Source organism: Coturnix japonica, chromosome Z (genome assembly GCF_054131305.1).
Source record: "Coturnix japonica strain WE chromosome Z, WE-NBRP24, whole genome shotgun sequence".
Lineage (NCBI taxonomy): Eukaryota > Metazoa > Chordata > Aves > Galliformes > Phasianidae > Coturnix > Coturnix japonica.
In genome coordinates, this window is record NC_140702.1 from 3,663,905 (window position 1) to 3,690,636 (window position 26,732).

The 26,732-nt window shown below is 48.4% G+C and overlaps 2 protein-coding genes and 1 long non-coding RNA gene across 3 annotated transcripts in view; all 3 read left to right on the forward strand.

Moving 5' to 3' along the window:
- The first annotated feature begins 1,724 nt into the window (after positions 1–1,724).
- Positions 1,725–3,918, forward strand: LOC146753555 (uncharacterized). Its single transcript, XM_085530615.1, has 6 exons — positions 1,725–1,844; positions 2,011–2,088; positions 2,273–2,354; positions 2,625–2,751; positions 2,949–3,094; positions 3,414–3,918. The coding sequence occupies exons 1-6, from the start codon at positions 1,731–1,733 to the stop codon at positions 3,842–3,844; spliced, it is 978 nt and encodes a 325-aa protein (XP_085386741.1). The 5' UTR covers positions 1,725–1,730; the 3' UTR covers positions 3,845–3,918.
- Positions 3,919–10,070: 6,152 nt separating this feature from the next.
- On the forward strand, positions 10,071–12,410 carry LOC146753556 (obscurin-like). The gene is made up of 2 exons (XM_085529384.1): positions 10,071–11,651; positions 12,052–12,410. The coding sequence occupies exons 1-2, from the start codon at positions 11,441–11,443 to the stop codon at positions 12,408–12,410; spliced, it is 570 nt and encodes a 189-aa protein (XP_085385510.1). The 5' UTR covers positions 10,071–11,440.
- Positions 12,411–17,995: 5,585 nt separating this feature from the next.
- Positions 17,996–26,732, forward strand: part of LOC146753557 (uncharacterized) — a 127,201-nt gene continuing 118,464 nt past the window's right edge. The window contains exon 1 of the long non-coding RNA XR_014940050.1: positions 17,996–18,153. This is a non-coding gene — a long non-coding RNA (uncharacterized LOC146753557). The remainder of the gene's footprint in view (positions 18,154–26,732) is intronic.

The window sequence follows — 26,732 nt, forward strand, 5'->3', positions numbered from 1 at the left end:
ACAAGAGCAGTGAGGTAAGTTTCATAGGGTCGCGTGCCCATTTTATTTTATTTTTAATTCATGATGCATAGAGGCGTTCCCCAGACAAAGTGAGCATTTCTCAACTGGACTTTCTAGAAATGAGCTAGGCAGTGAAAATGGGCTTGAAGCATTCCTAAGAGCCCCGCAAGAGAATGCTGAGAGTTAATCTGGCACCCTCGTTTGGAAACGTCCGTTGTCTGTCAGCTCTTCAGCTGTGCCCTAACACCTCCCATTGCGCTGCCACACCAGGATAGAATTCCAAGCCCACACTGAGTCCTGGAATGTTGTGGTGCCGTGTTGGAATCAGACGTGACCACGTGGTCTTGGCTCCCCGCCTTGTGGGGGGTCATGGTGGACCAGGCTGTTGGCCGTTGGAGATGTCATAAGCGGCTGGAATGAGGGGAGGAGCGGTGCGTTCTGTGTTCCTTTGTGTGTGAGCTAGTGGTCGGAGTGGTTGGTTGCGTTGTGGTTCTTGTGCCTTTAGTGCCGTTAGTGCTGTTAGTTAGTGTTGTTAGTTAGTGTTGTTAGTTAGTGTTGTTAGTTAGTGTTGTTAGTTAGTGTTGTTAGTTAGTGCCGTTAGTTAGTGTTGTTAGTTAGTGTTGTTAGTTAGTGTTGTTAGTTAGTGTTGTTAGTTAGTGTTGTTAGTTAGTGCCTTTAGTTATTGCATTTAGTGCCTTTTTCTTCTCACTGTCGTGTGCAGCAGCTTGTAGGTAAGTTGAGCTGGCGTGGGATGGATGGGTGGGCAGTGAGGTGTTGAGAACTGCTGGCTGTTTGAGCTCACAGCACCATATTGCTTACTCTTGACCATCAGATGTAATTTTCCCCTGGTACACACGTTCCAAAGGGGGTATCAGTAAAGTTGGCACCTGTCCCGTGCTTCTTCCATTGTCTTTGCTCAGTAGTGGAAGCATTGTAAAGTTGCTGGGTGGACAGGCATCACGTAGCCTGAGACTCAGCATGTCTTGCAGCAAGTGGATGGGACGGTTGTGCTGTGTGTGTTATTCCATGGCTGTCTTAGCCCTGCTCACTGACCTGCTCTTTCTCTCTCCTCTCCTCGCCCTCCACCCACTGCCTCGGTGCAGCTTTTGCTCTCATTCCATCTGAGCAAAGCGACAAGGAACTGCTGCAGAGAGCTTGAGGTGATCTCACTGCCAGGTACGTGCCATGATGTGTCCCCCCGCATGGTTTTGCCGCATGGTATGTGAATGTAGTTCTGAAGAAGTCTGTCCATACTGTGCTGTGTGAATAGAGAAAACAGAAGTGTGTTTCTGCTCTGTTCCAGCTGTTCACACTTGCTGTGATGGGTGCTGCGTGCAGTGAGATCAGCCGTGAGCCTGAGGTGGCGGCGACGGAGGTACAGTATGAAGCTCTGTCTGGTCTTTGTTCCCTGTGTTGAGCCATTAGAAGGAGCTGCAGATGTACTCTCCTGCAGGAAAGAATGGGCCAAAAAGGGCCTGGCCAGCTGTCTGCGCCAGTGTCATTGCTGATTAGTCTGGGTAGAGAGAGATGCATCTTTGCATGGCCTAGCAATGCACGCCAGAAAGGGAAATAACTGTGATGAGATGTGCAGCTCCTTCTGAAGTGCTCCTGATAAGGACGGAGCACATTTGCTGCAGCTTTCTTTGCAGATGTGCTCCTCACCTTGAAATCTTCCTGGTTTGTCCTCAGCTCCTGACCACGGCCTGTTCTCTGTTTTGCAGGCTGATAACATGCGGAAGCCGCAGCTGGTGCGTGCTGTGTCATCTTTAAACGTACCAGCAATTGCGGCAGCCCATGTTATCAAGAGCCACGTCGCCCAGGGGCGGGATGAGCTCTCTCTGGAGGTAAGCAGTTCCAGGCATTCCTTGTTGTTGTGCACAGAGAGTATTATAGGGTGTGAATACCTCGGGAATACTCGCATATTTTTTGTCGTAGAAGGCCGCCGTTGTTTTACCTGTGCTTTCCTTCCAGCTGTGCTGAAGCTGGGATTGATGTTTCAATCTTTTGCAGGTTGGAGACATCGTGTGCGTTGTCGATATGCCACCAAAGGAGATGAGCCCCTTTTGGAGAGGCAAGCGTGGCTTTGAGGTAGGCACACATTTTTGACTAGAGAGCACAGCTTCAGTAGAGTCGGGAATCTCCGGTTGGAGCTGCTCTGCCTGCACAGGATGGCTGCTGGACGCAAACGGTTGCCCTGTGTCGGTGTCAGAGGACCTTCCCTTTGGCTCTGGGCTTGGGCTAATGCCCACCTGTCTTTTTGTTCTTATTACAGGTTGGTTTTTTCCCTGGTGAGTGCGTGGAACTCATCAGGGGAAAACTGCCCGAGTCCATCCTCAATTCCATGCCAAAGCCAGGTGTGTATTTTACATTTGACATCGAGGGTTAGTATAATGGGGTCTGAACGTGGCTTTCAGGGGGTTCGTTAATGCTCAAGTTCAGCAAGCATAGCAAGAGAACTGCATTAAGCTCCTTGGGCACCTCCAGGGATGGGGAAAATCCGTTCTTGCGTGTCCTTGTTGCGAACAAGCTTTCTGTTGTTACGTGCTCTGTTGAATGTGTTGCACTCGGCCTCGTCCAATCGAGCCAGGGCTGAAATGAACTTGTTTTTTTGTTTTGTTTTGCAGAGCCAAAGAAACGGGGCAAGTTCATCTCCTGCCTTCGTTCCGTGTTGAAGGCATGCCCCAGGAGAGCGAAGCAGCCTGAGCCTCCAACATTCTCGGGATCCATGTCCCTGCTTGACATCGTTGAGAGGTACTTAGCCAACAGGACTTGAGGGCTGAGCTGTAGGAATGGAAGCATCCTCTGCTGTTTGAAACAGAGCGCGTTTCTAAGCTGTGTTTCAGCAGAAAGCAGGCATTGCCAGGAACAGGCAACTATTGGCAAGGGTTCGGTGCAGCTCTTCCCTCACCCTGCACCACGACTGACAGCATGCTCTGTTTTCTCTGCAGAATGAGTTCTCCCAGTAAGAGGGCAGAGTCAGCAGCTTGCAGTTGGCGTTCCTGCTTCTGCCTGGGCAAACCATCCCCTGTGGCCAAACGCCAACTGCAGCGCAGTGCCAGGGAGCCCTCTGAAGCTGAAGTCTTGGTCCTGGCAGGTAAGGGTGCAAATCCAGCTTTCAAAACACTGCTTGTCAGCAACACAGGTAGAATTCATGCTTTCAGTGGGCTTGTACATTATTCTGGCGTTCAAGCCTGTGCCTGACATCTTCAGTTTATCCCAGTCTTTCCCAAATGAGTCTCTTGTCAACACAAGAGGTGGAGCTGCACGAGGATCACTTTCAAGACAGTGACTCTGTTGCTAGAAGCCTATTTGCTTCTGCCCACCACTACTACATAGCTAAATGGCAAGAACCTCCTTCATGGTTCATCTTGTGAAACTTCGACACTAACCGCTGTGCATCTATTCCTTCCTAGGTGACCCAAGCCCCTGTATATCTCCAAGACGCCAGGCATGTTACGATGCAGCATCCTGTGCTTCCATCAATGAAGAACTGTTACTAAGCACAGGATGCTACAGTTCAGATGAGAGCCTTCCGTATAACATCAGTTATAAAGAGAAGAATGCCATCATCGTTGAAGCCCTCGTTCATCCCATACCTGCTGAAGCTGCTGACCTGAGCCTGCCAGACTCCACAGGCACCAGCCTGGACCCAGTGCCTTTCGAGGACACCCCAGCCCAAGCACAGCCCGAGTGCCCCGACAGCAGCACCACCATGCAGGCTCACGTCAGCATTACAGAGGAGAAGCCAAACATCTTGGAGGGGGAGGTAGAATCAGGCCAAGAGTCCCAGGCTCCGGGCAACAGCACGACTTCTGAGACAGTCTCGTCAGACAACAGAGAATGAGTCCCATCTTTCCTCCAGACCTCACACCCCCTCCTTTTTCCTATTGAATAAAGGCACGCTCGTGCTCAATCAACGCCTTGACTGAATTCTGAGTTTTCATTCGCAGAGATTGGGATGAGTACAAGAAACGTCAAGGCAGCTCAGCTTGCAACACTCTGGCTGTGGGCTGCGTGCAGGGACACTGTAACCATACAGGGAAAGGCATCCACTGCTTCCTAAAGCTGTAGTCCAGCCCTGCTACTGCTCTGTGGCACAAAGCCCTGAGGGATGTTCCATATTGTTAACCTAAGTGAAGCCAGCTTCATGCACTGTGTTTTGTTGTTGCTGGGTGAGAGGGGGATGCACGTTGGTGAGAAGATGAGCATTGCTGGATCTGCCACGAGTGTCCCTTCTGCCTCTAAGAATATGTCCTAAGTAGGATGTGAACACTGCTGGCACTTCCTCATTGCATGTGCTTGGAGGATCTTCAGTTCTTGCACATTTCAGGATGTCTGTCAGTGACTACGAGGAAATTCTCAAGTACTAGGAATTCCATGAAACAGTTGGAACGGGTAAGTGTCATCTTTGTACAGAAACAGCACGCCTAACAGTCTGTCTCAGCACTCTAGAATTAATCTGAGAATAGATTAACAGCTCTTGTCAGTTCTCTAAGTCAGGTTTCATTTGGATAAACTTGAAATTGGATTTTTGAAACCAGTTGGAAATTGATGGTGCTGATTACCTCTTCCTCTAATTAAAGCATTACACACAGTGTATGCTAGGTACTCTGCTTTACCTGTAATATTATATTAGAGAAGAATTCACACTCAACTGTAAGCATCTGTGTTTTGATTTGTAGGTGGTTTTGCAAAGGTAAAATTTGGGCAGCTTTTTATTACTGGTGAAAGAGTTGCACTAAAAGTCATGGAGAAAATTACTTTAGGGGTAAGTGAAAATGCATTTAGATATGATAATATCTTCTGTTGGAGTTGTGGAGTTCTCAAGAACACGGGGGCAGGTGGGATGGTACATAGGAATGCAGCCTACTGGTCCCATTGCCTTTTGAAAGATGCTGTAGAGCTGGAAAAAGTTTAACGGAGCACCACAAATCTTGTTCCTTGTTGTTCAGAGGGCAGTATTCTCTGGCTTTAAAATGGAAAAAGTTATTACATCATTACATTACATTATTGCTACATTATTCCATTATTACAGCAACTTTACCAAAATACCAATGAAAATGCTGAATGTTTTACTTTTCATTTTTCACAGCTCTGTTTCAGAATTTCTATGGGAGTGATGTCAGTCATTGCTGAGTTGATGTTGAATTGTGTACTGTCCCATATGTGCTTGTTCTGTTCCACAGCAGTCAGATGTGGTACCTGGTATATCACAGTAGTTAGCGATTTCATCGCTTGCTTTTATGGTCTCTTAAGGATGACTTGCCTCATGCTAAAACAGAAATTGATGCCATGAAGAACTGAAGTCATCAACGTGTTTGCCCATTGTATCATGTAAGAGAGTCATCAAAGAAATATTTATAGTCTTAGAGGTAAGAAATAGTTTCTGCTTTCTGTGCTGTCTTTCTTACTTATCTTTCTCTGATACTCTCTAAATGCATTTTCAGATAACCTTATCTTACAGGGAAGCTGTTTGATTGCATTGTTTCTAAGGACCGCCTTTCAGAAGAGGAAGCTCCAGTCTTTTTTTGACAGACTGTTTCAGCAATTGCTGATGTTCACAGTCAGGGTTATGCCCAGAGACCTCAAACCAGTGAGCATGAACTGCAGTCAGTCTTCCATAAATAATAATGAATCTGTTTTTATTTTTCTTTTGGGGGAGAAAGCTACAGTTCTCCACTCCATTCCAGTGGATTGCAGGAGAGAACTGAAGTGGGGAGAAGTAACACAAAGTAGAACTCATGGGTTGAGATAGAATTTGGTACTGAGATAGAGAAAAGGATAATAGTTATGATGAATGCAAAAGCAATTGCTCGCCACCTACCAATCAGTGCCCAGTTAGCCTCCTAGTAGTGGAAGAGATTTACATAATGTACTACCCCTTCAAAACTCCTTCCACAATATGTCATATAGTATGGAATATCCTTTGGCCAGTTTAAGTCAGCTGTCCTAGTTCTGTTCCTTCTCACTTCCTTGGGCTCTCAGCTGAGATTGACTGTGGCTCTGTACAACGCTGCCTGGCAGCAGCTGTAAGCATCACTGCGCTATCTCCATTGTTTCTCTAGAATGAAAACGTTGTATTGTATCAGACACTGAAGAAGATAATTCAGTCCCAGCTGAAGCTCAGACATCCTTCATTATCTTGTGCTTAGGATTCTTTCCCTACAGGAAATGTTAGATAATTATTGCTATTTGGTACTGTGTTGTGTAGCTGAGCTGGATTTTGTTATCCTTGAAGAAGTATCTTCCTCTGAAAGGGGAGTAAAACATGATGCTCCTAATGAGCGGAGCAGAGACACAGATCTGATCTGAGTGTTGGTTTCACATTTTTGTGATGCTCTTTGCTGCAGTTTGTATCTAGAGAGAAGCCCTTGTGGTGTCAGTCTGTTGTGTAACCTGCTCTAGTTTTGTGCCTCAAGGAAGAGTGATCCTTTAAACAAATGGTGGCTGTACAGAGGGAATGGGGTGAGATGCATTCCTCTGGCCCCATCCAATGGATTTTCTGTCACTGAAGACTTGAAGCACAGGTTAGGTACTGGAAGGCTTGAATATTTCCTCACCAATAGGTTAGAGCTTGGCATTTTGTAAGCTGCTGGTATCTCTCAGTAAAGCAAATCATTACAGCACGAGCATTTTCCTAGGCATCTTATGAAATCCCTCTATCTAAGGCTACTGGATGGCACTCTATACAAACATCTTTCTCCCCAGCTTCTCTTCTCTGAGTGGGAGCTTCAGCCCCCTGCACAGGCTGGAGGTCATCCACAGAACTTGCTTCAGGTTGTTATCCTTCCTGGCCAAAAACCAGATACAGTATTGTAGATGTGGTGCAATGAGTGTTGAAGCAGGAATGACTTGTCCTGGTCTGGTTGTGCTGCTTTTTAATGCAGCTGATGATCTTGTTGTACTTCTTTTCTGTCAGAGCACACTGCTGGCTTGCATTCAGCCTGTGGTCTCTCACCACTTGTCCTCCTAGTCCCCAGGTCCTTTCCAACAGATACAAGCTAGTATTTCCCACCTGGGATATTGGAAGATGGGAACTTGCCAGCAGTCAGTGAAGATCTCTGAGACAGCGAGAGCGAGCGAGCTTTGAGTAGACTGGGAACCACTGTCCACAGCAGGAAAGAAGAGAAAATATGTTTCCTTGGGCACTTGGGTGGAAATCATTCCTGACTGCTTTCTCATCCACCAGGAAAATCTGCTGATTGACAATTTGAAGCTGATAGACTTTGGACTCTGTGCAAAGCCAAAGGTAAGAGGATGTGTTAAATCAAATACAATGTGCCCCCAAGTAATGCATGTTTGAGCACCGTATGCAACAGGGGCTTGTCCAAACAAACACCCTAAAATCAAGCTGTTTCTGTGGCTGACATGTCATTGCATCTTGTTTGGAATGGCCTGAACTGTGTGAGAGTGGTTAACAGATTGCTCAGAAGCACAGGTAGATAATTTTCTCTAGCTAGGCTCCCTGTATTCATAGTCTAAGCTGTAGATAATCTTGTAGGTATATCACCTGTCTTATGCAAGGGTCTGCAATAGGAGCATGAGGTTGGTGTGCCTAAGGGACCTTCTAAGGAACTGTATGTAGGATGAGATTGTGGATAGAATTAAATGACTTTTGCAGGTGATGTACGGATCCTGTGATTGCATATGCTTGAACTGAATTGTTTCTTGATCTTAAAACTGATTTCCAGAAGCCTTTATTAACATGTAAGATGGGTGCTGGTAAGAAAGAATGGGAAGACTACCTTACTGATTCCAAGAGAATTACTTATCCTCAAATGATTTTTCCAGGCCAAAGTTAGAGCCTCACACAGGTAATCGAGACCAACAGGCTGTTGTTGCACAATCAACAGGCACAATCTAGATGATCAGCTGAGGAAGATAAAGCATCATGCCAAGGGTACTAGATAAGTGAGCAGCTTGAGATCTGCACATTTATGTGATGCTATTGGTCTTAGACAATATTTGCTTAGTGAGATCACATTGAATGAAAGCAAAATAGAAGATGAATGAAAATATACACAAGAGAAGAAGCCTCTGAGGATTCTGAAGTGTTATGACCAGAAGACATAAACTCTGTTAAAGCAAACGTTTCTCTCTCTTCTTTGTGTTCTTCCAGGGAGGCCTTGATTACCGCCTGAACACATGCTGTGGAAGCCCAGCTTATGCAGCACCAGAGCTAATCCAGGGCAAAGCGTCTATTGGCTCAGAGGGATGTAGAGCGGTGTTTGTTTTCCCCTCTTTCCCTTCCCTCTCCACAGAGCATTGAAAGGCAGTGGAGCTCAGGTAGGCTCTCTTGGTTTCCCTTCTGAATTCTGCTAGGTTGCATTGCTTGGTAGCTCTCAGAAGCTGTCAGTGGCCACAGACTAGAAAAGTGCAATTGGTCTCAGTTCACACAGCTGGCTGGTTTGTCTCTGGCTAATCCTGAACTGCCTCAAGCGACTGCTTTGGGGCTCTACAGAACAGCAGCTTCAGAGATCTCTTTCTATGACTAAGTTTTTGAAAGAGCAATTTGCTCTGTTAATTATCCATCATTTTTGTGCAGTCTGTTTTGTCAGACTTGTCTTTAGCTTCCAAGTTGTATGTGAAGACTTGTTTGCACTGTAATGCACAATGTACTAAAAATTGAGAGATGAAAATGTGAAGAGTTTTTCCAGCTTTGATTTCATGTCTGGAATTTTGGAACCCACTACTTGCAGTTGTTAATCTGTCCAAACTGGTCTGGTTTGGAATGCCCTCATCTTTTTTGAATCGCTCTGCTGTTAAAGGCGGAGCAATTCCTACAAGTGCCATGGCCCCACTGTTGTTCTAATTCTTGTTTCTTTGTTTTCCACACACTGCTTTTCAAGCCTCATTTTTCATTACAGTCGATGTGAGAATTGCACTATGAGGTGTTTAAACCTTGTTGTGCCTCTACATAAAGAGAACAGCAGCAAAGCCTGACAGGTGACTGTGCTGACAGCTTTCGTAGCCAGTAACACGTAACTGTGCTAAATCCCTTGTGACAGATTTGATTTCATTTTTGCCAGTGAAATCCTTGTAAAAGAAACTGCAGCAGTGTGATGAGCTAAGGTGAAGATGCTGGTTTTAGTAGTGCTCTAAGCTGAGTGGAATGGCAATTGAATTAGGGTTATATGCTTTCTCTGGGACAATAACATTGTTGAGATGTTGGGTTGGGTCCAGAGGAGGGCCACTGTGATGATCAGAGGGCTGGAGCATCTCTCCTATAAGGAAAGGTGGAGGGATCTGGGCTTGTTTAGCCTGGAGAAGAGCAGGCTGCGGGGAGACCTCATTTTGGCCTTTCAGTACTTGAAGGGAGCATATAAACAGGAGGGGGAATGGCTGTGTATGAGGGTGGATAGTGATAGGACAAGGGGGAATGGTTTTAAACTGAGACCGCAGAGGTTTAGGTTGGATCTTAGGAGGAAGTTGTCCACCCAGAGGGTGGTGACGCACTGGAACAGGTTGCCGAAAGAGGCTGTGGATGCCCCATCCCTGCAGGCATTCAAGGCCAGGCTCTATGTGGCTCTGGGCGGCCAGGTATGATGGTTGGCAACCCTGCACATAGCAGGGGGTTGGAACTGGATGATCTTTGAGATTCTTTTCAACCCAGGCCATTCTATGACTGTACAGTTCCATACTGGAACAAATATAAAATGCTAACTATGTAAAACATGGAGTCAAACCTGTGTGATTTGTCCACACCAGGAGGTGATTAGAAAACAATTTGTAAGCTACAAAGCTGCTTGCATGAAAGGAAAAGAAAATAAAACTACAAGAAAAAGGGAAAACCTTTCTTCCTGAAAATAGGAAGAATAATGGACCTGACATGAAATTTGGGTGAAGCTGCCTGATTTTATGAAGCTATTGCCATTATTTTCTTGGTGCTGTGTTTCCCAAATGAGTGGTTTCTGGCTCTGCTGCAGCACCAGTCTGCATGTGAACATCAGGTCTATTCACCATCTGGGAAGATTAGAACTTCCCTTCTCCCACCAGCACCACTGAATTACAGTTATTCAGTGGTTAAACAAAGGAATCCTGAAAGAAGGGTTTACAGCTGTCATGTTATCTGAAGTGCTTGGGGCATTCTGATGCTATTAAGCTCTATGTATTAACACGTTCAGAAAGAAAAGGTAGGCATCTGATTGTTGTGACAGTTTCTAAGTGATTTGGAAAGCTGTACCACCCAACCACTCCTTCTATTTGATGGAGGTGACAAAGCTCAGTTTAATTTCTGACTGCTGTTTAAATTCTGAAGCTGGAGCTGGTTCCTGGAGCAGAAGAAGCTCGGAAGCTGTCCCTCCTACAAGCAGGCACCTCTGAGCAAAATATGACATCTCAATTTCTGATGGTAAGGTCAGGAGATCTGATTCCAGCATCTAGCTTTCGGCTTCATGCTATGTTAGTGGGACCTTTGGCACCTAGCACTGACCAACAGCAACTGACAGGCTGGTAACAGTGCACCCCAAAACAGTTATGCGTCTATTTATGTAATGAGGGAAAACTGTATCGCATTGAGATTTCCTATTTTTACTCTTTGCAGATCTAACTAGCTGCTGGAAGAATGCTGTACGCCATGTTCACACCATCTTCAATGAGTTGGATGAGTCTGTTGTTGGCATTTTAATACCATTGACCAGGCAGGCAATATGTATGGAGTATTTGGCTCTCTCTACAGTCATGAATATTTGAGTATCTTCAACATGTGGCACATTGCTTCCATTTCAGGCTGCCCAGAGAAGCTGTGGATGCCTGTCCTTGGTGTTGAAGGCGAGGTTGGATGGGTGATGGGCAGCCTGAGCTGGTTAGTGGGCAGCCAGCCCATGGCAGGGTGTTTAGAACTGGATGATCTTGAAGGTTTCTTCCAACCCAAGCCCTCCCATGATCCTATGATTCTGTGATTTCATTCAGGTTTATTAAGATGAGATGAGTTCTCCTAAATGTGCTGTTCTCCATATGCTTATAATTGGAGTCTAGATGGGTGACTTAAACCAGACACCAGACTTTCTGGTGGCCAAAATGAAATGAAATCAATCCTTTACTGTGTCAGTAGTCTGTAACTAGAGCCCATCAGGTAATTCCCAGCCTCCTGCCTGTATCAGTGGCTGCACACAGTGAAAAAGTCTGATGGGATTTTAACCTGTAAAATGTTCCAAAGCAACCAGAGGGTGAATATATTCACTATGCAAATACCTGCAGGAATAAGCTTGTCATGTATGTCCTCAGGTAGCACAGTAGTTAATGGTGGGACTCAGTAGGTCATGCTGCAAGTTGTGTCTGCTGATCTTGAAGGTCTTTTCCAGCCTAAATGACCTTATGCTAATATTTCTGTATTTATTTCTGTTCAGCTCCCAGAAAACCTCCCACCCAGCCCCCAGCTGACCCCGTGGTGAAAAATAAAACAGAAACCTCAGTGACGCTGGCATGGTCCCCTCCGAAGATGCACCGCCCCATTCCAATCGATGGCTACATTGTGGAAGGCAATAAACTAACTGGCTTCACCTGGGTGAGGTGCCACGAGTCTCATGTCCCCGTCCCAGAGTTCACGGTGAGCAATCTGTCTGAAGAGGCTGATGATCAGTTCCGAGTGTCTGCAGTCAATGCGCATGGACAGAGCCCGTCTCTGGAATTCCCAGGGAGCGTGCACCTTGGTAAGCACAAAAACCCCAATGGAAATTGGGTCAGTGTGTGCTGAGCAGATGTGTTGGTTCCCTAAAGATGTTTCCTTTGACTTGAAGGATAGTAGTGCATTAACACACCAAAGGCTTTCCCTTATTCCTAGTTCTCCTATCTCCTATCAACCTCCAGCTACCACTAAAGTGATACAAGTTCTGTTTCTGTGACAGAGACATGAATATCCTTATCTTTTGATATCTCACATGTGCAAGAGGCAGAACTTTCTGTAACAGATCTTAAGCACAGAAGTGCTTCTTCCAGCACTCATGCAAAGGGAGAAGTAGAAATGTCCCTATGATTTAATCTTCCATCTCTAAATGAGATACCAGACTTGCATCTAAAGAGCATTAAGACATCCATGTTGTTCTTCCTCAGACCCAGTCCTGGCTGTGAAATCCCCCCTAACAACTGGTGAAGCTGTACCTGGAGGGGATGCCATGTTTACTATTGACCTTACAACAACGTGTTGCGGCACTTGGTACCTCAGTGGTAAAGTCTTACAGGAAAGCGAGACCTGCATCATCAAGAGAACCCAAACTACTCACAGCCTAATCATAAAGAACGTCACCAAGAACGATGATGGAGCAGAAGTGAAATTTGTTGCCAAAAATGTTGATGTCAGCAGCAAGATGAGAGTGAGAGGTATTTGCTTTGATCCTTCTCCTTTTCTCTTCCAGTCAAGGCATAGTTGCTGTGATCTGATGATTAGAACTGGGGCTGCAGGCATTCACTGACTGTACCAAATACCTGAAATTGCATCCCATGGACTGACCTGAGTCCTGGTAATGACCTAAACATGATAGCACTGAGTGTAGGGTAAGCCAGTCTACCCAGCTGCTTGGTATCTGAACCAGATTGCTTCATGCCAGCTGATGAATGTCTGCAGTTCACAGCTATTGGCCGGAGCATTCAGTCACCAGGTTTACCACTGCATCACCATAGAGCAGTACTTTCAGCTCCAGGTTCAGACAGCCTTTCTGATTGCACTGGAATAGTTTAGAAGTAGGGGAGCAATCATTCCAATAATATCAATCAGCTTTGCATGACCAAATATAACAAATAAACATTCGTGATGGGAGGACCTGTTTGTCATTCGGTGGAAACCTCTGCAGAAGCATGTTTAGAGCATTCTTAATCAGTAGAAGGAGATGTTTGGTTGATTTTTACTTAGTAAATCAGGCAAGAAGACCAAATGAAATATCTTGAATTGCTCAGCACTGACATGTAGAAGAGACCTGTGAAGAGTCACAGGGATGTTTACTTAGCTGTCATTCCATGGTGGGCTTTTTCTTACACAGATGTAGAGAGAAACTGAACTTTCCCACACAGGTCTCTGTTTTGCTGCAGGGTGTAGGTCTGATCTCTGAGATCCACACGCTGGGCCTTGATTGCAATAAATGAGAGCCCTTTGTTTGCTCCAGTGGAAGACTTTCCATTTCTGCAGTACCCTCTGCAGATGACACAAATGCAAATGCACCTTCTTCCCAGCAACAATTGACTTTTTTTTTCACACTGAGTGTGCATGAGGCTCTTCATCATATTCTGCTGGCTTGTCACCCTTGTTGATCCATGGGGAAACAACAAAGCCCTAGAGTAGTGTATGCAGTTTGGCATTGGAGAGCTTACTTAATTGCTTCTTCTCAAAGAACAAACTCCAGAGAGGCATGGAGACAGCTCCAAACAGAATTGAATAATGGGTATAAATTTAAGGAGAGCAGAACACCCTGCCAAGGCTTGTCAGCTAGTCTTAATTTTGCTTTTCTTCTCTTTCTTTGTCACGATAGCATAATATTTCATACTGGCAGTTCTGCCCACAGAATTAACTGGCACAGGCTGCCCGGGGAGGTGGTGGGATCCCTGGAGGTGTTCAGGACCAGTTCTTGGGACCAGTGCTTTTTTACATGGTTATCAGTGACGCCAATGATGCAATGGAGTGCACCCTCTGCTGTTTGCTGAGTGGTGCGGCTGATGCAGTGGAAGGAAGGGATGCCATTCAGAGGGAGCTCAACTGAGAGGTTGGCCTAGGTGAATCTAAAGAGGTGGAACACAGCAAAGTGCAAGTTTTGCACTTGGGCTGGAGGAATCCCAGGCATTTCTACAGCCTGGGAGGAGCAGTCCTTAAGAGAAGCCCCGCAGAGAAGGACCTGGGGGTCCTGGTGGATGAAAAACAGAACGTGAGCCATCAGCGTGCTCTTGCAGCTCAGAGAGCAAATGGTCCCCTGGGCTCCATCAGAAGAGGGGATGGCCAGCAGAGACAGGGAGGTGAGTGATCTTCATGATCCTTGAGGTCCCTTCCAACACGGGCCATTCTATGATTCTGTGATTACACTTGCTGTCAGAAATAACGGCAGCTGTACAGAAGCTGGATATATTGTGGGACAGTTCTTGTAACCAGCTGATTTTAAGACTCTGCCAGAGTTGAGAGTCTAAATTGCATGTCAGAAGAAAACTGGGAAAGTGGTTATTGCTCATTCTTTTTCATTTGCTGATTCTTTCTTTAGGGTTCCTTTTCCAAAGGAGATTCTGGTGATGGAAGCAGTTGAAGAAAGAACCAAAGCAGCTCTTGCCAAGAGTGCTTGAAGTCCCTCTGGAGAGAAGCAAAGAACTTGGGCTTCCTCTGGGATGCTCCCCACCATGTCTCAGGAAGGAGACAACTTCTGTTCCACTTTCTGCTCTGTGTGTGGAAAGGTACGTCTGGGTTTCTTCTGCTTGTTTTTTCTTTCTTTTTCTGGCTTTGAAGGAGAAGGGGTGGAGCAAGGGGAGACCCACTGGTCATTTGTCACCTCAAGAACAGGATGGATTCTGCATTGACTGTGAAAAACCTGGGCTAGTAGCATGGGCATGTTTCAGGCTGGACTCTTCCTTTTGCTGCTTGGTTTCCTTTTGGCTACAGGGAGACAGCTGTCTAAAGGTGTGTTTTCAAACCCACTCTCCAAAACCATGTTTCACTGTTGCAGGTGGTTCAGTGTGCTCTTGCAGTGCAGATGCTGTAGTTTGCTGTAGAATCTGACTGGTTTCTGTTCCTAGGGGAGGACTGGGAGGAGGTAGTGAGAAGAGAATTCAATGCCTGAGGTGTATCTTAGTGGGAAATGTTGGCATGAGGTGCTGAAAGTCTTGAGCTGTCAAAGGCCAGTGAGGCTCAGACTCCTTAACCTGCTGGAGCAGGGTGGAAGCAAGGAGTGGGCACTGCCGTCCCACCAGCTGCACTTGGTTCTGGTCTGCCAGGTCTGTGCTGGCCTGGATTTCTTCTGAGAAGTTTGTTGGAGCTGCTTGGAGTAGTGAAGGGTGGGGAAGAAGTGCTGCTCAAGAGCTAAGGCTCCGCTTGATCATTTTGGATGGATTTAACCATGATATCTGAAGACATAGTTTTCATCAGAATGATCCCAGCATTGTGCAAGTGTCTCAGCTGAAGCCCCTGAGCAGATGTGTGAGAGCACCCTCCTACTCCAGCTGAGCCATAGGAAAGCTGACTGTGCCCAGTAATTACAGCTTCTGCAGATTGAATGTGCTTCCAAGTGTTTTCCTTAGTGATCAATCATGTCCCAGCACTGTGATATTCCATCTCTGGCTCAATCTGGAGCATCTCTGCAAACCTTGGGTGCTGGAGGGCACATGGTGAGTGCGTGGACAGGGTGGCACAAACGTGTGCGTGTGCTGAGGAGTTGGGTTGCACACAGGTGCACACAAAGGGGTGTTTGTGGAAGGTGTAGGCACGTACGTGTTCCCAGGGGTGGTTTGCACACGTCTGTGAATGCAAAGGAGGGCACATGATGCGGTGCGTGCATGGGGGTGTGCAAAGCAGGCAGGGTGGCACACGGGTGTGCATGTGCACGTGGATAGGGAAAGGCGGGGGATACAGGTTGACCTGTGCTGAGGTGAGTGGGGGCTCACGGTGTTGCTCAGTGGTAGATTCGTTCACACTGAGTGCTAACAGGAAACTCGCACACCCTTTTTGTTTCAGCTGTGCCAGCGCTGTGATCCCTTGCTGCTGGGATGGGGTGTTGGAAGGACGGTGTGCGTGCTGAGCTCCCATCTCTTGCAGGAATCAAGTGTAGAGCAAAAGGGATGTTTGGGCCAGGTGACTGTAAGAAGGCAGGCTGCTTTGGATGGTGGCAGCTGATGGAAACAGGTGCTCTGGGAACCATTCAGCTTTTAACAGAAGTCAGGGGTCATGCAGCAAGAGCAACTAAATTTTCAAATGGCTTCAGATGTGCACACCAAGTACGTCTGCCCTGCCGTGCCATCTCTGCATCTCTTTGATGAAAGCATTTTCATGACCACGTGTTGGGCCTGTTTGCTTGTAGAAGGAGGGATGTTAGGTGCAGTTCTCACTGAGAACTTCTGCTAGGATTTCTGTGTAATTTGAATCATGAGTGTTAGCACAGTGAGTTGAAGGAGGGCCCCGGAAGCAAATTTGGTGCTGTTGAAGCTCTGTGCAATGAGCAGGTGGGAGGTAACACGTGCTGGCAGGTGTGGAAACAACTTTGGGATTGAGGTGTGGAGGAAAGGGAAGGGAAGGGAAGGGAAGGGAAGGGAAGGGAAGGGAAGGGAAGGGAAGGGAAGGGAAGGGAAGGGAAGGGAAGGGAAGGGAAGGGAAGGGAAGGGAAGGGAAGGGAAGGGAAGGGAAGGGAAGGGAAGGGAAGGAAAAGGAAAAGGAAAAGGAAAAGGAAAAGGAAAAGGAAAAGGAAAAGGAAAAGGAAAAGGAAAGGACAAAGCGGATGGCAAAGAGCTTCCTGGGGAGGCTTGGTGCTTGCTTGGGGTTGGATCTGATCAACTTCTTGTTTGCTGGTGTCCATCTGGTGTTTGTGGAGTAGTTTTCATCCCAGGGTCTGTATGGTAGGATTGGGGCTTGAGCCAGGCCAGGGCAAATCCAGTGTGCTTTGCTCTCGTTCTTAGTGCTTGTTTTTGCTCAGGAGGGCAGGTGGAATCCTCACGGAGCAAGGCCTGCAAATGGGGTTTATGGAGGAAGGTCCTGCAGGCCTTGTGTGAGACCCATGGAGCTGCAGCGAGGCTGCATCTTTGTAAAACAAGGGAAATGCACAGAGATCTGAAGGTGGGTTTTTATGCTGGAGGGGATGTGCATGCTCGATTACATGTGTGTTGTCCGCCTACTGTAGGTGGGTTGGCTTGGAAAGGTGGTACCGTGTTTCTGTTGTCGGGAGAAGCGGATATCAACTCTTCTCTCTATTGAAAGATTTAACAAAAGAGCCTCTCCGTGCTTCTTAGCGTATGAATCACAGAATCATTTCCCAGGATTGGGAAAGACCTAAAAGATCATCTAGTCCAACCGTTCTCCTATTACCACTAGCTCCCACTAATACACGTACCTCAACACAACATCCAGTCATTCCTTGAACACCCCCAGGGTGGGTGACTCCACCACCTCCCTGGGCAGTCCATTCCAGTGCCTGGCCACCCTTTCTGAGAAGTAATATTTCCTAATGTCCAGCCTGAACCTCTCCTGCTGCAGCTTAAAACCATTCCCTCTAGTTCTATCAATAATGACACGAGAGAAGAGGCCGACCCCCAGCTCACTGCAACCTCCCTTCAGGAAGTTATAGAGAGCAATGAGGTCTCCCCTGAGCCATCTCTTCTCCAGGCTGGACATTCCCAGCTCCTGCAGCATCTCCTCATATGGCCCCATTGTGCTCCAGACCCCTCACCAGCTTTGTTGCCCTTCTTTGAACACGTTCCAATGCCTCAGTGTCTTTTTTGCAGTGAGGGGCCACAAACTGGACACAGAACTCGAGTTGTGGCCTCACCAGTGCTGAGTACAGGGGGACAGTCACCTCTCTGCTCCTGCTGGCGTCACTGTTTCTGATGCAAAATGTATGTAAGTGTCACATGTGTGACATCCTTTTTGATGGAGTTCTGTGACTGGAGTTCAATGGATTTGAGAGCTGACTTGAAGCCTGTGGGCATCACCCAGGAGTTGGGGTGAGAGGATGAGGCGCAGGAACAGGAACCTCTTTGGTCGTTATTAACTCCCAATTTTTTGGTCAGGAATCTCTGTGTGTTTCTTTATCATGTAAAGAACAGAGTCATTGTGCAGCTTGTGAATGAATTGATTCACGCCTACTGATTGGTGCTGTTCTCTACAGGGAGCTGCAATGGAAATGGACACTTGTGGTCCACTGTCCAGCCCCCTCCCGTGTTGGATTTTCTGGGCTTTGAGACACGTCTTCCAGATGCACTTTGTTTTATTTCTGATGTGTTGACCTGTTGAGCTCCAGCCCCAAATGAGGATACAAGTACTACCACCACAGTCCATTGGGACTGTAGTATTTCTTGCTAAACAAAATTCGTGTGCACCCTTGTCTTTCGTCTGCACAAAGGATCTTGTAATCATCTCTGTCTGTGTTTCTTTTAGAGCCAGAGATGGAGCAGAGAGGAACACAGACTTGGGTGGATCTTCATTCAGGAGCAGGGACACGTCATGCTCATCTGAGGTGTCTGGCTGACAGCAAGAGCAGAGAGGTAAGTTTCATAGGGTCGCGTGCCCATTTTATTTTATTTTTAATTCATGATGCATAGAGGCGTTCCCCAGACAAAGTGAGCATTTCTCAACTGGACTTTCTAGAAATGAGCTAGGCAGTGAAAATGGGTTTGAAGCATTCCTAAGAGCCCCGCAAGAGAATGCTGAGAGTTAATCTGGCACCCTCCTTTGGAAACGTCCGTTGTCTGTCAGCTCTTCAGCTGTGCCCTAACACCTCCCATTGCGCTGCCACACCAGGATAGAATTCCAAGCCCACACTGAGTCCTGGAATGTTGTGGTGCCGTGTTGGAATCAGATGTGACCACGTGGTCTTGGCTCCCCGCCTTGTGGGGGGTCATGGTGGACCAGGCTGTTGGCCGTTGGTGATGTCATAAGCGTCTGGAATGAGGGGAGGAGCGGTGCGTTCTGTGTTCCTTTGTGGGTGAGCTAGTTTTTACCCAGACGCTTGCCGAGTGCTCCAAGTTGCTCTGAAGCTTCTGGCACGCTTAATCACCATCACTTTCTTCCCCTCTCCTGCTGCCTGGTCTCTCTTCGTCATCGGTATCCAGCAGGAGATCACGAAGCCCTGGAGGCACGGTGGTATCCAGCTCATCATCTGAAACTTCTTCCACCAGATTGGAAGGAACCAGTCCTCTTGTGCCGTCTGTCAGCTCTCCCAGAAACCAGCCATCCTCATCCATGTCTCCACAGATGTAAACGTATTGTCCAGCTGTCAGTGGAAGCACGTTTTCTGGGTCCTCATTCAGGCCCTCAAAAGCATTGTAGCTGTGACGAGCTATGAATCTTCGTATTGGTGGTGATGGTCTGCGACAATGCATGATGCAGACTGCCGCTGTCCAAACGTTCGGCTCCCCCAGCTTTTCCTGGGGGTTGGAGCATTCCCGTTTGGGATTTCCGTGCGGCCTCAGCTTTGTCCCCATCTCCTGGAGCTGTGTGCAGTTTTCCTCCAGACGCTTGCCGAGTGCTCCAAGTTTGATGTCAGCCTGCTGGACACTCTGCAGCTTCTGGCACGCTTCATCACCATCACTTTCTGCCCCACTCCTGCTGCCTGGTCTCTCTTCGTCATCGGTATCCAGCAGGAGATCACGAAGCCCTGGAGGCACGGTGGTATCCACGCCATCATCCGAAACTTCGCATATATATATATCATTTATATTATTTTATATAGTACATAATATATAGTATTATGTATATAGTATACTTATACATAAAGTATATGTATATATATATGCAGACTGCCACTGTCCAAACGTTCGGCTCCCCCAGCTTTTCCTGGGGGTTGGAGCATTCCCGTTTGGGATTTCCTTGTGGCCTCAGCTTTGTCCCCATCTCCTGGAGCTGTGTGAAGTTTTTACCCAGACGCTTGCCGAGTGCTCCAAGTTGCTCTGAAGCTTCTGGCACGCTTCATCACCATCACTTTCTGCCCCTCTCCTGCTGCCTGGTCTCTCTTCGTCATCGGTATCAAACAGGAGATCACGAAGCCCTGGAGGCACGGTGGTATCCAGCTCATCATCTGAAACTTCTTCCACCAGATTGGAAGGAACCAGTCCTCTTGTGCCGTCTGTCAGCTCTCCCAGAAACCAGCCATCCTCATCCATGTCTCCACAGATGTAAACGTATTGTCCAGCTGTCAGTGGAAGCTCGTTTTCTGGGTCCTCATTCGGGCCCTCAAAAGGATTGTAGCTGTGACGAGCTATGAATCTTCGTATTGGTGGTGATGGTCTGCGACAATGCATAATCAGACTGCCGCTGTCCAAACGTTCGGCTCCCCCAGCTTTTCCTGTGGGTTGGAGCATTCCCGTTTGGGATTTCCGTGCGGCCTCAGCTTTGTCCCCATCTCCTGGAGCTTTGTGCAGTTTTCCTCCAGACGCTTGCCGAGTGCTCCAAGTTTGATGTCAGCCTGCTGGACACTCTGCAGCTTCTGGCACGCTTCATCACCATCACTTTCTGCCCCTCTCCTGCTGCCTGGTCTCTCTTCGTCATCGGTATCCAGCAGGAGATCACGAAGCCCTGGAGGCACGGTGGTATCCAGCTCATCATCTGAAACTTCTTCCACCAGATTGGAAGGAACCAGTCCTCTTGTGCCGTCTGTCAGCTCTCCCAGAAACCAGCCATCCTCATCCATGTCTCCACAGATTTAAACGTATTGTCCAGCTGTCAGTGGAAGCTCGTTTTCTGGGTCCTCATTCGGGCCCTCAAAAGGATTGTAGCTGTGACGAGCTATGAATCTTCGTATTGGTGGTGATGGTCTGCGACAATGCATGATGCAGACTGCCGCTGTCCAAACGTTCGGCTCCCCCAGCTTTTCCTGGGGGTTGGAGCATTCCCGTTTGGGATTTCCGTGCGGCCTCAGCTTTGTCCCCATCTCCTGGAGCTGTGTGCAGTTTTCCTCCAGACGCTTGCCGAGTGCTCCAAGTTTGATGTCAGCCTGCTGGACACTCTGCAGCTTCTGGCACGCTTCATCACCATCACTTTCTGCCCCTCTCCTGCTGCCTGGTCTCTCTTCGTCATCGGTATCCAGCAGGAGATCACGAAGCCCTGGAGGCACGGTGGTATCCAGCTCATCATCTGAAACTTCTTCCACCAGATTGGAAGGAACCAGTCCTCTTGTGCCGTCTGTCAGCTCTCCCAGAAACCAGCCATCCTCATCCATGTCTCCACAGATGTAAACATATTGTCCAGCTGTCAGTGGAAGCTCGTTTTCTGGGTCCTCATTCGGGCCCTCAAAAGGATTGTAGCTGTGACGAGCTATGAATCTTCGTATTGGTGGTGATGGTCTGCGACAATGCATGATGCAGACTGCCGCTGTCCAAACGTTCGGCTCCCCCAGCTTTTCCTGGGGGTTGGAGCATTCCCGTTTGGGATTTCCGTGCGGCCTCAGCTTTGTCCCCATCTCCTGGAGCTGTGTGCAGTTTTCCTCCAGACGCTTGCCGAGTGCTCCAAGTTTGATGTCAGCCTGCTGGACACTCTGCAGCTTCTGGCACGCTTCATCACCATCACTTTCTGCCCCTCTCCTGCTGCCTGGTCTCTCTTCGTCATCGGTATCCAGCAGGAGATCACGAAGCCCTGGAGGCACGGTGGTATCCAGCTCATCATCTGAAACTTCTTCCACCAGATTGGAAGGAACCAGTCCTCTTGTGCCGTCTGTCAGCTCTCCCAGAAACCAGCCATCCTCATCCATGTCTCCACAGATGTAAACGTATTGTCCAGCTGTCAGTGGAAGCTCGTTTTCTGGGTCCTCATTCGGGCCCTCAAAAGGATTGTAGCTGTGACGAGCTATGAATCTTCGTATTGGTGGTGATGGTCTGCGACAATGCATGATGCAGACTGCCGCTGTCCAAACGTTCGGCTCCCCCAGCTTTTCCTGGGTGTTGGAGCATTCCCGTTTGGGATTTCCGTGCGGCCTCAGCTTTGTCCCCATCTCCTGGAGCTGTGTGCAGTTTTCCTCCAGACGCTTGCCGAGTGCTCCAAGTTTGATGTCAGCCTGCTGGACACTCTGCAGCTTCTGGCACGCTTCATCACCATCACTTTCTGCCACTCTCCTGCTGCCTGGTCTCTCTTCGTCATCGGTATCCAGCAGGAGATCACGAAGCCCTGGAGGCACGGTGGTATCCACGCCATCATCCGAAACTTCGCATATATATATATCATTTATATTATTTTATATAGTACATAATATATAGTATTATGTATATAGTATACTTATACATATAATATATGTATATATATATGCAGACTGCCACTGTCCAAACGTTCGGCTCCCCCAGCTTTTCCTGGGGGTTGGAGCATTCCTGTTTGGGATTTCGGTGTGGCCACAGCTTTGTCCCCATCTCCTGGAGCTGTGTGAAGTTTTTACCCAGACGCTTGCCGAGTGCTCCAAGTTGCTCTGAAGCTTCTGGCACGCTTAATCACCATCACTTTCTGCCCCTCTCTTGCTGCCTGGTCTCTCTTCGTCATCAGTATCCAGCAGGAGATCACGAAGCCCTGGAGGCACGGTGGTATCCAGCTCATCATCTGAAACTTCTTCCACCAGATTGGAAGGAACCAGTCCTCTTGTGCCGTCTGTCAGCTCTCCCAGAAACCAGCCATCCTCATCCATGTCTCCACAGATGTAAACGTATTGTCCAGCTGTCAGTGGAAGCTCGTTTTCTGGGTCCTCATTCGGGCCCTCAAAAGGATTGTAGCTGTGACGAGCTATGAATCTTCGTATTGGTGGTGATGGTCTGCGACAATGCATGATGCAGACTGCCGCTGTCCAAACGTTCGGCTCCCCCAGCTTTTCGTGGGGGTTGGAGCATTCCCGTTTGGGATTTCCGTGCGGCCTCAGCTTTGTCCCCATCTCCTGGAGCTGTGTGCAGTTTTCCTCCAGACGCTTGCCGAGTGCTCCAAGTTTGATGTCAGCCTGCTGGACACTCTGCAGCTTCTGGCACGTTTAATCACCATCACTTTCTGCCCCTCTCCTGCTACCTGGTCTCTCTTCGTCATCGGTATCCAGCAGGAGATCACGAAGCCCTGGAGGCACGGTGGTATCCACGCCATCATCCGAAACTTCACATATATATATATCATTTATATTATTTTATATAGTACATAATATATAGTATTATGTATATAGTATACTTATACATATAATATATGTATATATAAATGCAGACTGCTACTGTCCAAACGTTCGGCTCCCCCAGCTTTTCCTGGGGGTTGGAGCATTCCCGTTTGGGATTTCGGTGTGGCCACAGCTTTGTCCCCATCTCCTGGAGCTGTGTGAAGTTTTTACCCAGACGCTTGCCGAGTGCTCCAAGTTGCTCTGAAGCTTCTGGCACGCTTAATCACCATCACTTTCTGCCCCTCTCCTGCTGCCTGGTCTCTCTTCGTCATCAGTATCCAGCAGGAGATCACGAAGCCCTGGAGGCACGGTGGTATCCAGCTCATCATCTGAAACTTCTTCCACCAGATTGGAAGGAACCAGTCCTCTTGTGCCGTCTGTCAGCTCTCCCAGAAACCAGCCATCCTCATCCATGTCTCCACAGATGTAAACGTATTGTCCAGCTGTCAGTGGAAGCTCGTTTTCTGGGTCCTCATTCGGGCCCTCAAAAGGATTGTAGCTGTGACGAGCTATGAATCTTCGTATTGGTGGTGATGGTCTGCGACAATGCATGATGCAGACTGCCGCTGTCCAAACGTCCGGCTCCCCCAGCTTTTCCTGGGGGTTGGAGCATTCCCGTTTGGGATTTCCGTGCGGCCTCAGCTTTGTCCCCATCTCCTGGAGCTGTGTGCAGTTTTCCTCCAGATGCTTGCCGAGTGCTCCAAGTTTGATGTCAGCCTGCTGGACACTCTGCAGCTTCTGGCACGCTTCATCACCATCACTTTCTGCCCCTCTCCTGCTGCCTGGTTTCTCTTCGTCATCGGTATCCAGCAGGAGATCACGAAGCCCTGGAGGCACGGTGGTATCCAGCTCATCATCTGAAACTTCTTCCACCAGATTGGAAGGAACCAGTCCTCTTGTGCCGTCTGTCAGCTCTCCCAGAAACCAGCCATCCTCATCCATGTCTCCACAGATGTAAACGTATTGTCCAGCTGTCAGTGGAAGCTCGTTTTCTGGGTCCTCATTCGGGCCCTCAAAAGGATTGTAGCTGTGACGAGCTATGAATCTTCGTATTGGTGGTGATGGTCTGCGACAATGCATGATGCAGACTGCCGCTGTCCAAACGTTCGGCTCCCCCAGCTTTTCCTGGGGGTTGGAGCATTCCCGTTTGGGATTTCCGTGCTGCCTCAGCTTTGTCCCCATCTCCTGGAGCTGTGTGCAGTTTTCCTCCAGACGCTTGCCGAGTGCTCCAAGTTTGATGTCAGCCTGCTGGACACTCTGCAGCTTCTGGCACGCTTCATCACCATCACTTTCTGCCCCTCTCCTGCTGCCTGGTCTCTCTTCGTCATCGGTATCCAGCAGGAGATCACGGAGCCCTGGAGGCACGGTGGTATCCAGCTCATCATCTGAAACTTCTTCCACCAGATTGGAAGGAACCAGTCCTCTTGTGCCGTCTGTCAGCTCTCCCAGAAACCAGCCATCCTCATCCATGTCTCCACAGATGTAAACGTATTGTCCAGCTGTCAGTGGAAGCTCGTTTTCTGGGTCCTCATTCGGGCCCTCAAAAGGATTGTAGCTGTGACGAGCTATGAATCTTCGTATTGGTGGTGATGGTCTGCGACAATGCATGATGCAGACTGCCGCTGTCCAAACGTTCGGCTCCCCCAGCTTTTCCTGGGGGTTGGAGCATTCCCGTTTGGGATTTCCGTGCGGCCTCAGCTTTGTCCCCATCTCCTGGAGCTGTGTGCAGTTTTCCTCCAAACGCTTGCCGAGTGCTCCAAGTTTGATGTCAGCCTGCTGGACACTCTGCAGCTTCTGGCACGCTTCATCACCATCACTTTCTGCCCCTCTCCTGCTGCCTGGTCTCTCTTCGTCATCGGTATCCAGCAGGAGATCACGAAGCCCTGGAGGCACGGTGGTATCCACGCCATCATCCGAAACTTCGCATATATATATATCATTTATATTATTTTATATAGTACATAATACATAGTATTATGTATATAGTATACTTATACATATAATATATGTATATATATATGCAGACTGCCACTGTCCAAACGTTCGGCTCCCCCAGCTTTTCCTGGGGGTTGGAGCATTCCCGTTTGGGATTTCGGTGTGGCCACAGCTTTGTCCCCATCTCCTGGAGCTGTGTGAAGTTTTTACCCAGACGCTTGCCGAGTGCTCCAAGTTGCTCTGAAGCTTCTGGCACGCTTAATCACCATCACTTTCTGCCCCTCTCCTGCTGCCTGGTCTCTCTTCGTCATCAGTATCCAGCAGGAGATCACGAAGCCCTGGAGGCACGGTGGTATCCAGCTCATCATCTGAAACTTCTTCCACCAGATTGGAAGGAACCAGTCCTCTTGTGCCGTCTGTCAGCTCTCCCAGAAACCAGCCATCCTCATCCATGTCTCCACAGATGTAAACGTATTGTCCAGCTGTCAGTGGAAGCTCGTTTTCTGGGTCCTCATTCGGGCCCTCAAAAGGATTGTAGCTGTGACGAGCTATGAATCTTCGTATTGGTGGTGATGGTCTGCGACAATGCATAATCAGACTGCCGCTGTCCAAACGTTCGGCTCCCCCAGCTTTTCCTGGGGGTTGGAGCATTCCCGTTTGGGATTTCCGTGCGGCCTCAGCTTTGTCCCCATCTCCTGGAGCTGTGTGCAGTTTTCCTCCAGACGCTTGCCGAGTGCTCCAAGTTTGATGTCAGCCTGCTGGACACTCTGCAGCTTCTGGCACGCTTCATCACCATCACTTTCTGCCCCTCTCCTGCTGCCTGGTCTCTCTTCGTCATCGGTATCCAGCAGGAGATCACGAAGCCCTGGAGGCACGGTGGTATCCAGCTCATCATCTGAAACTTCTTCCACCAGATTGGAAGGAACCAGTCCTCTTGTGCCGTCTGTCAGCTCTCCCAGAAACCAGCCATCCTCATCCATGTCTCCACAGATGTAAACGTATTGTCCAGCTGTCAGTGGAAGCTCGTTTTCTGGGTCCTCATTCGGGCCCTCAAAAGGATTGTAGCTGTGACGAGCTATGAATCTTCGTATTGGTGGTGATGGTCTGCGACAATGCATGATGCAGACTGCCGCTGTCCAAACGTTCGGCTCCCCCAGCTTTTCCTGGGGGTTGGAGCATTCCCGTTTGGGATTTCCGTGCGGCCTCAGCTTTGTCCCCATCTCCTGGAGCTGTGTGCAGTTTTCCTCCAGACGCTTGCCGAGTGCTCCAAGTTTGATGTCAGCCTGCTGGACACTCTGCAGCTTCTGGCACGCTTCATCACCATCACTTTCTGCCCCTCTCCTGCTGCCTGGTCTCTCTTCGTCATCGGTATCCAGCAGGAGATCACGAAGCCCTGGAGGCACGGTGGTATCCAGCTCATCATCTGAAACTTCTTCCACCAGATTGGAAGGAACCAGTCCTCTTGTGCCGTCTGTCAGCTCTCCCAGAAACCAGCCATCCTCATCCATGTCTCCACAGATGTAAACGTATTGTCCAGCTGTCAGTGGAAGCTCGTTTTCTGGGTCCTCATTCGGGCCCTCAAAAGGATTGTAGCTGTGACGAGCTATGAATCTTCGTATTGGTGGTGATGGTCTGCGACAATGCATGATGCAGACTGCCGCTGTCCAAACGTTCGGCTCCCCCAGCTTTTCCTGGGGGTTGGAGCATTCCCGTTTGGGATTTCCGTGCGGCCTCAGCTTTGTCCCCATCTCCTGGAGCTGTGTGCAGTTTTCCTCCTGACGCTTGCCGAGTGCTCCAAGTTTGATGTCAGCCTGCTGGACACTCTGCAGCTTCTGGCACGCTTCATCACCATCACTTTCTGCCCCTCTCCTGCTGCCTGGTCTCTCTTCGTCATCGGTATCCAGCAGGAGATCACGAAGCCCTGGAGGCACGGTGGTATCCACGCCATCATCCGAAACTTCACATATATATATATCATTTATATTATTTTATATAGTACATAATATATAGTATTATGTATAT

Bases quoted from the DNA above. Each gene is read 5' to 3' on its own strand.
- LOC146753555 (XM_085530615.1), top strand. From the start codon at position 1,731: ATGCGGAAGCCGCAGCTGGTGCGTGCTGTGTCATCTTTAAACGTACCA. The intron at 2,089-2,272 runs GTAGGCACACAT...TTCTTATTACAG, and splicing joins GAGGCAAGCGTGGCTTTGAG to GTTGGTTTTTTCCCTGGTGA. The intron at 2,752-2,948 runs GTACTTAGCCAA...TTTTCTCTGCAG, and splicing joins CTGCTTGACATCGTTGAGAG to AATGAGTTCTCCCAGTAAGA.
- LOC146753556 (XM_085529384.1), top strand. From the start codon at position 11,441: ATGCACCGCCCCATTCCAATCGATGGCTACATTGTGGAAGGCAATAAA. The intron at 11,652-12,051 runs GTAAGCACAAAA...GTTCTTCCTCAG, and splicing joins CCCAGGGAGCGTGCACCTTG to ACCCAGTCCTGGCTGTGAAA.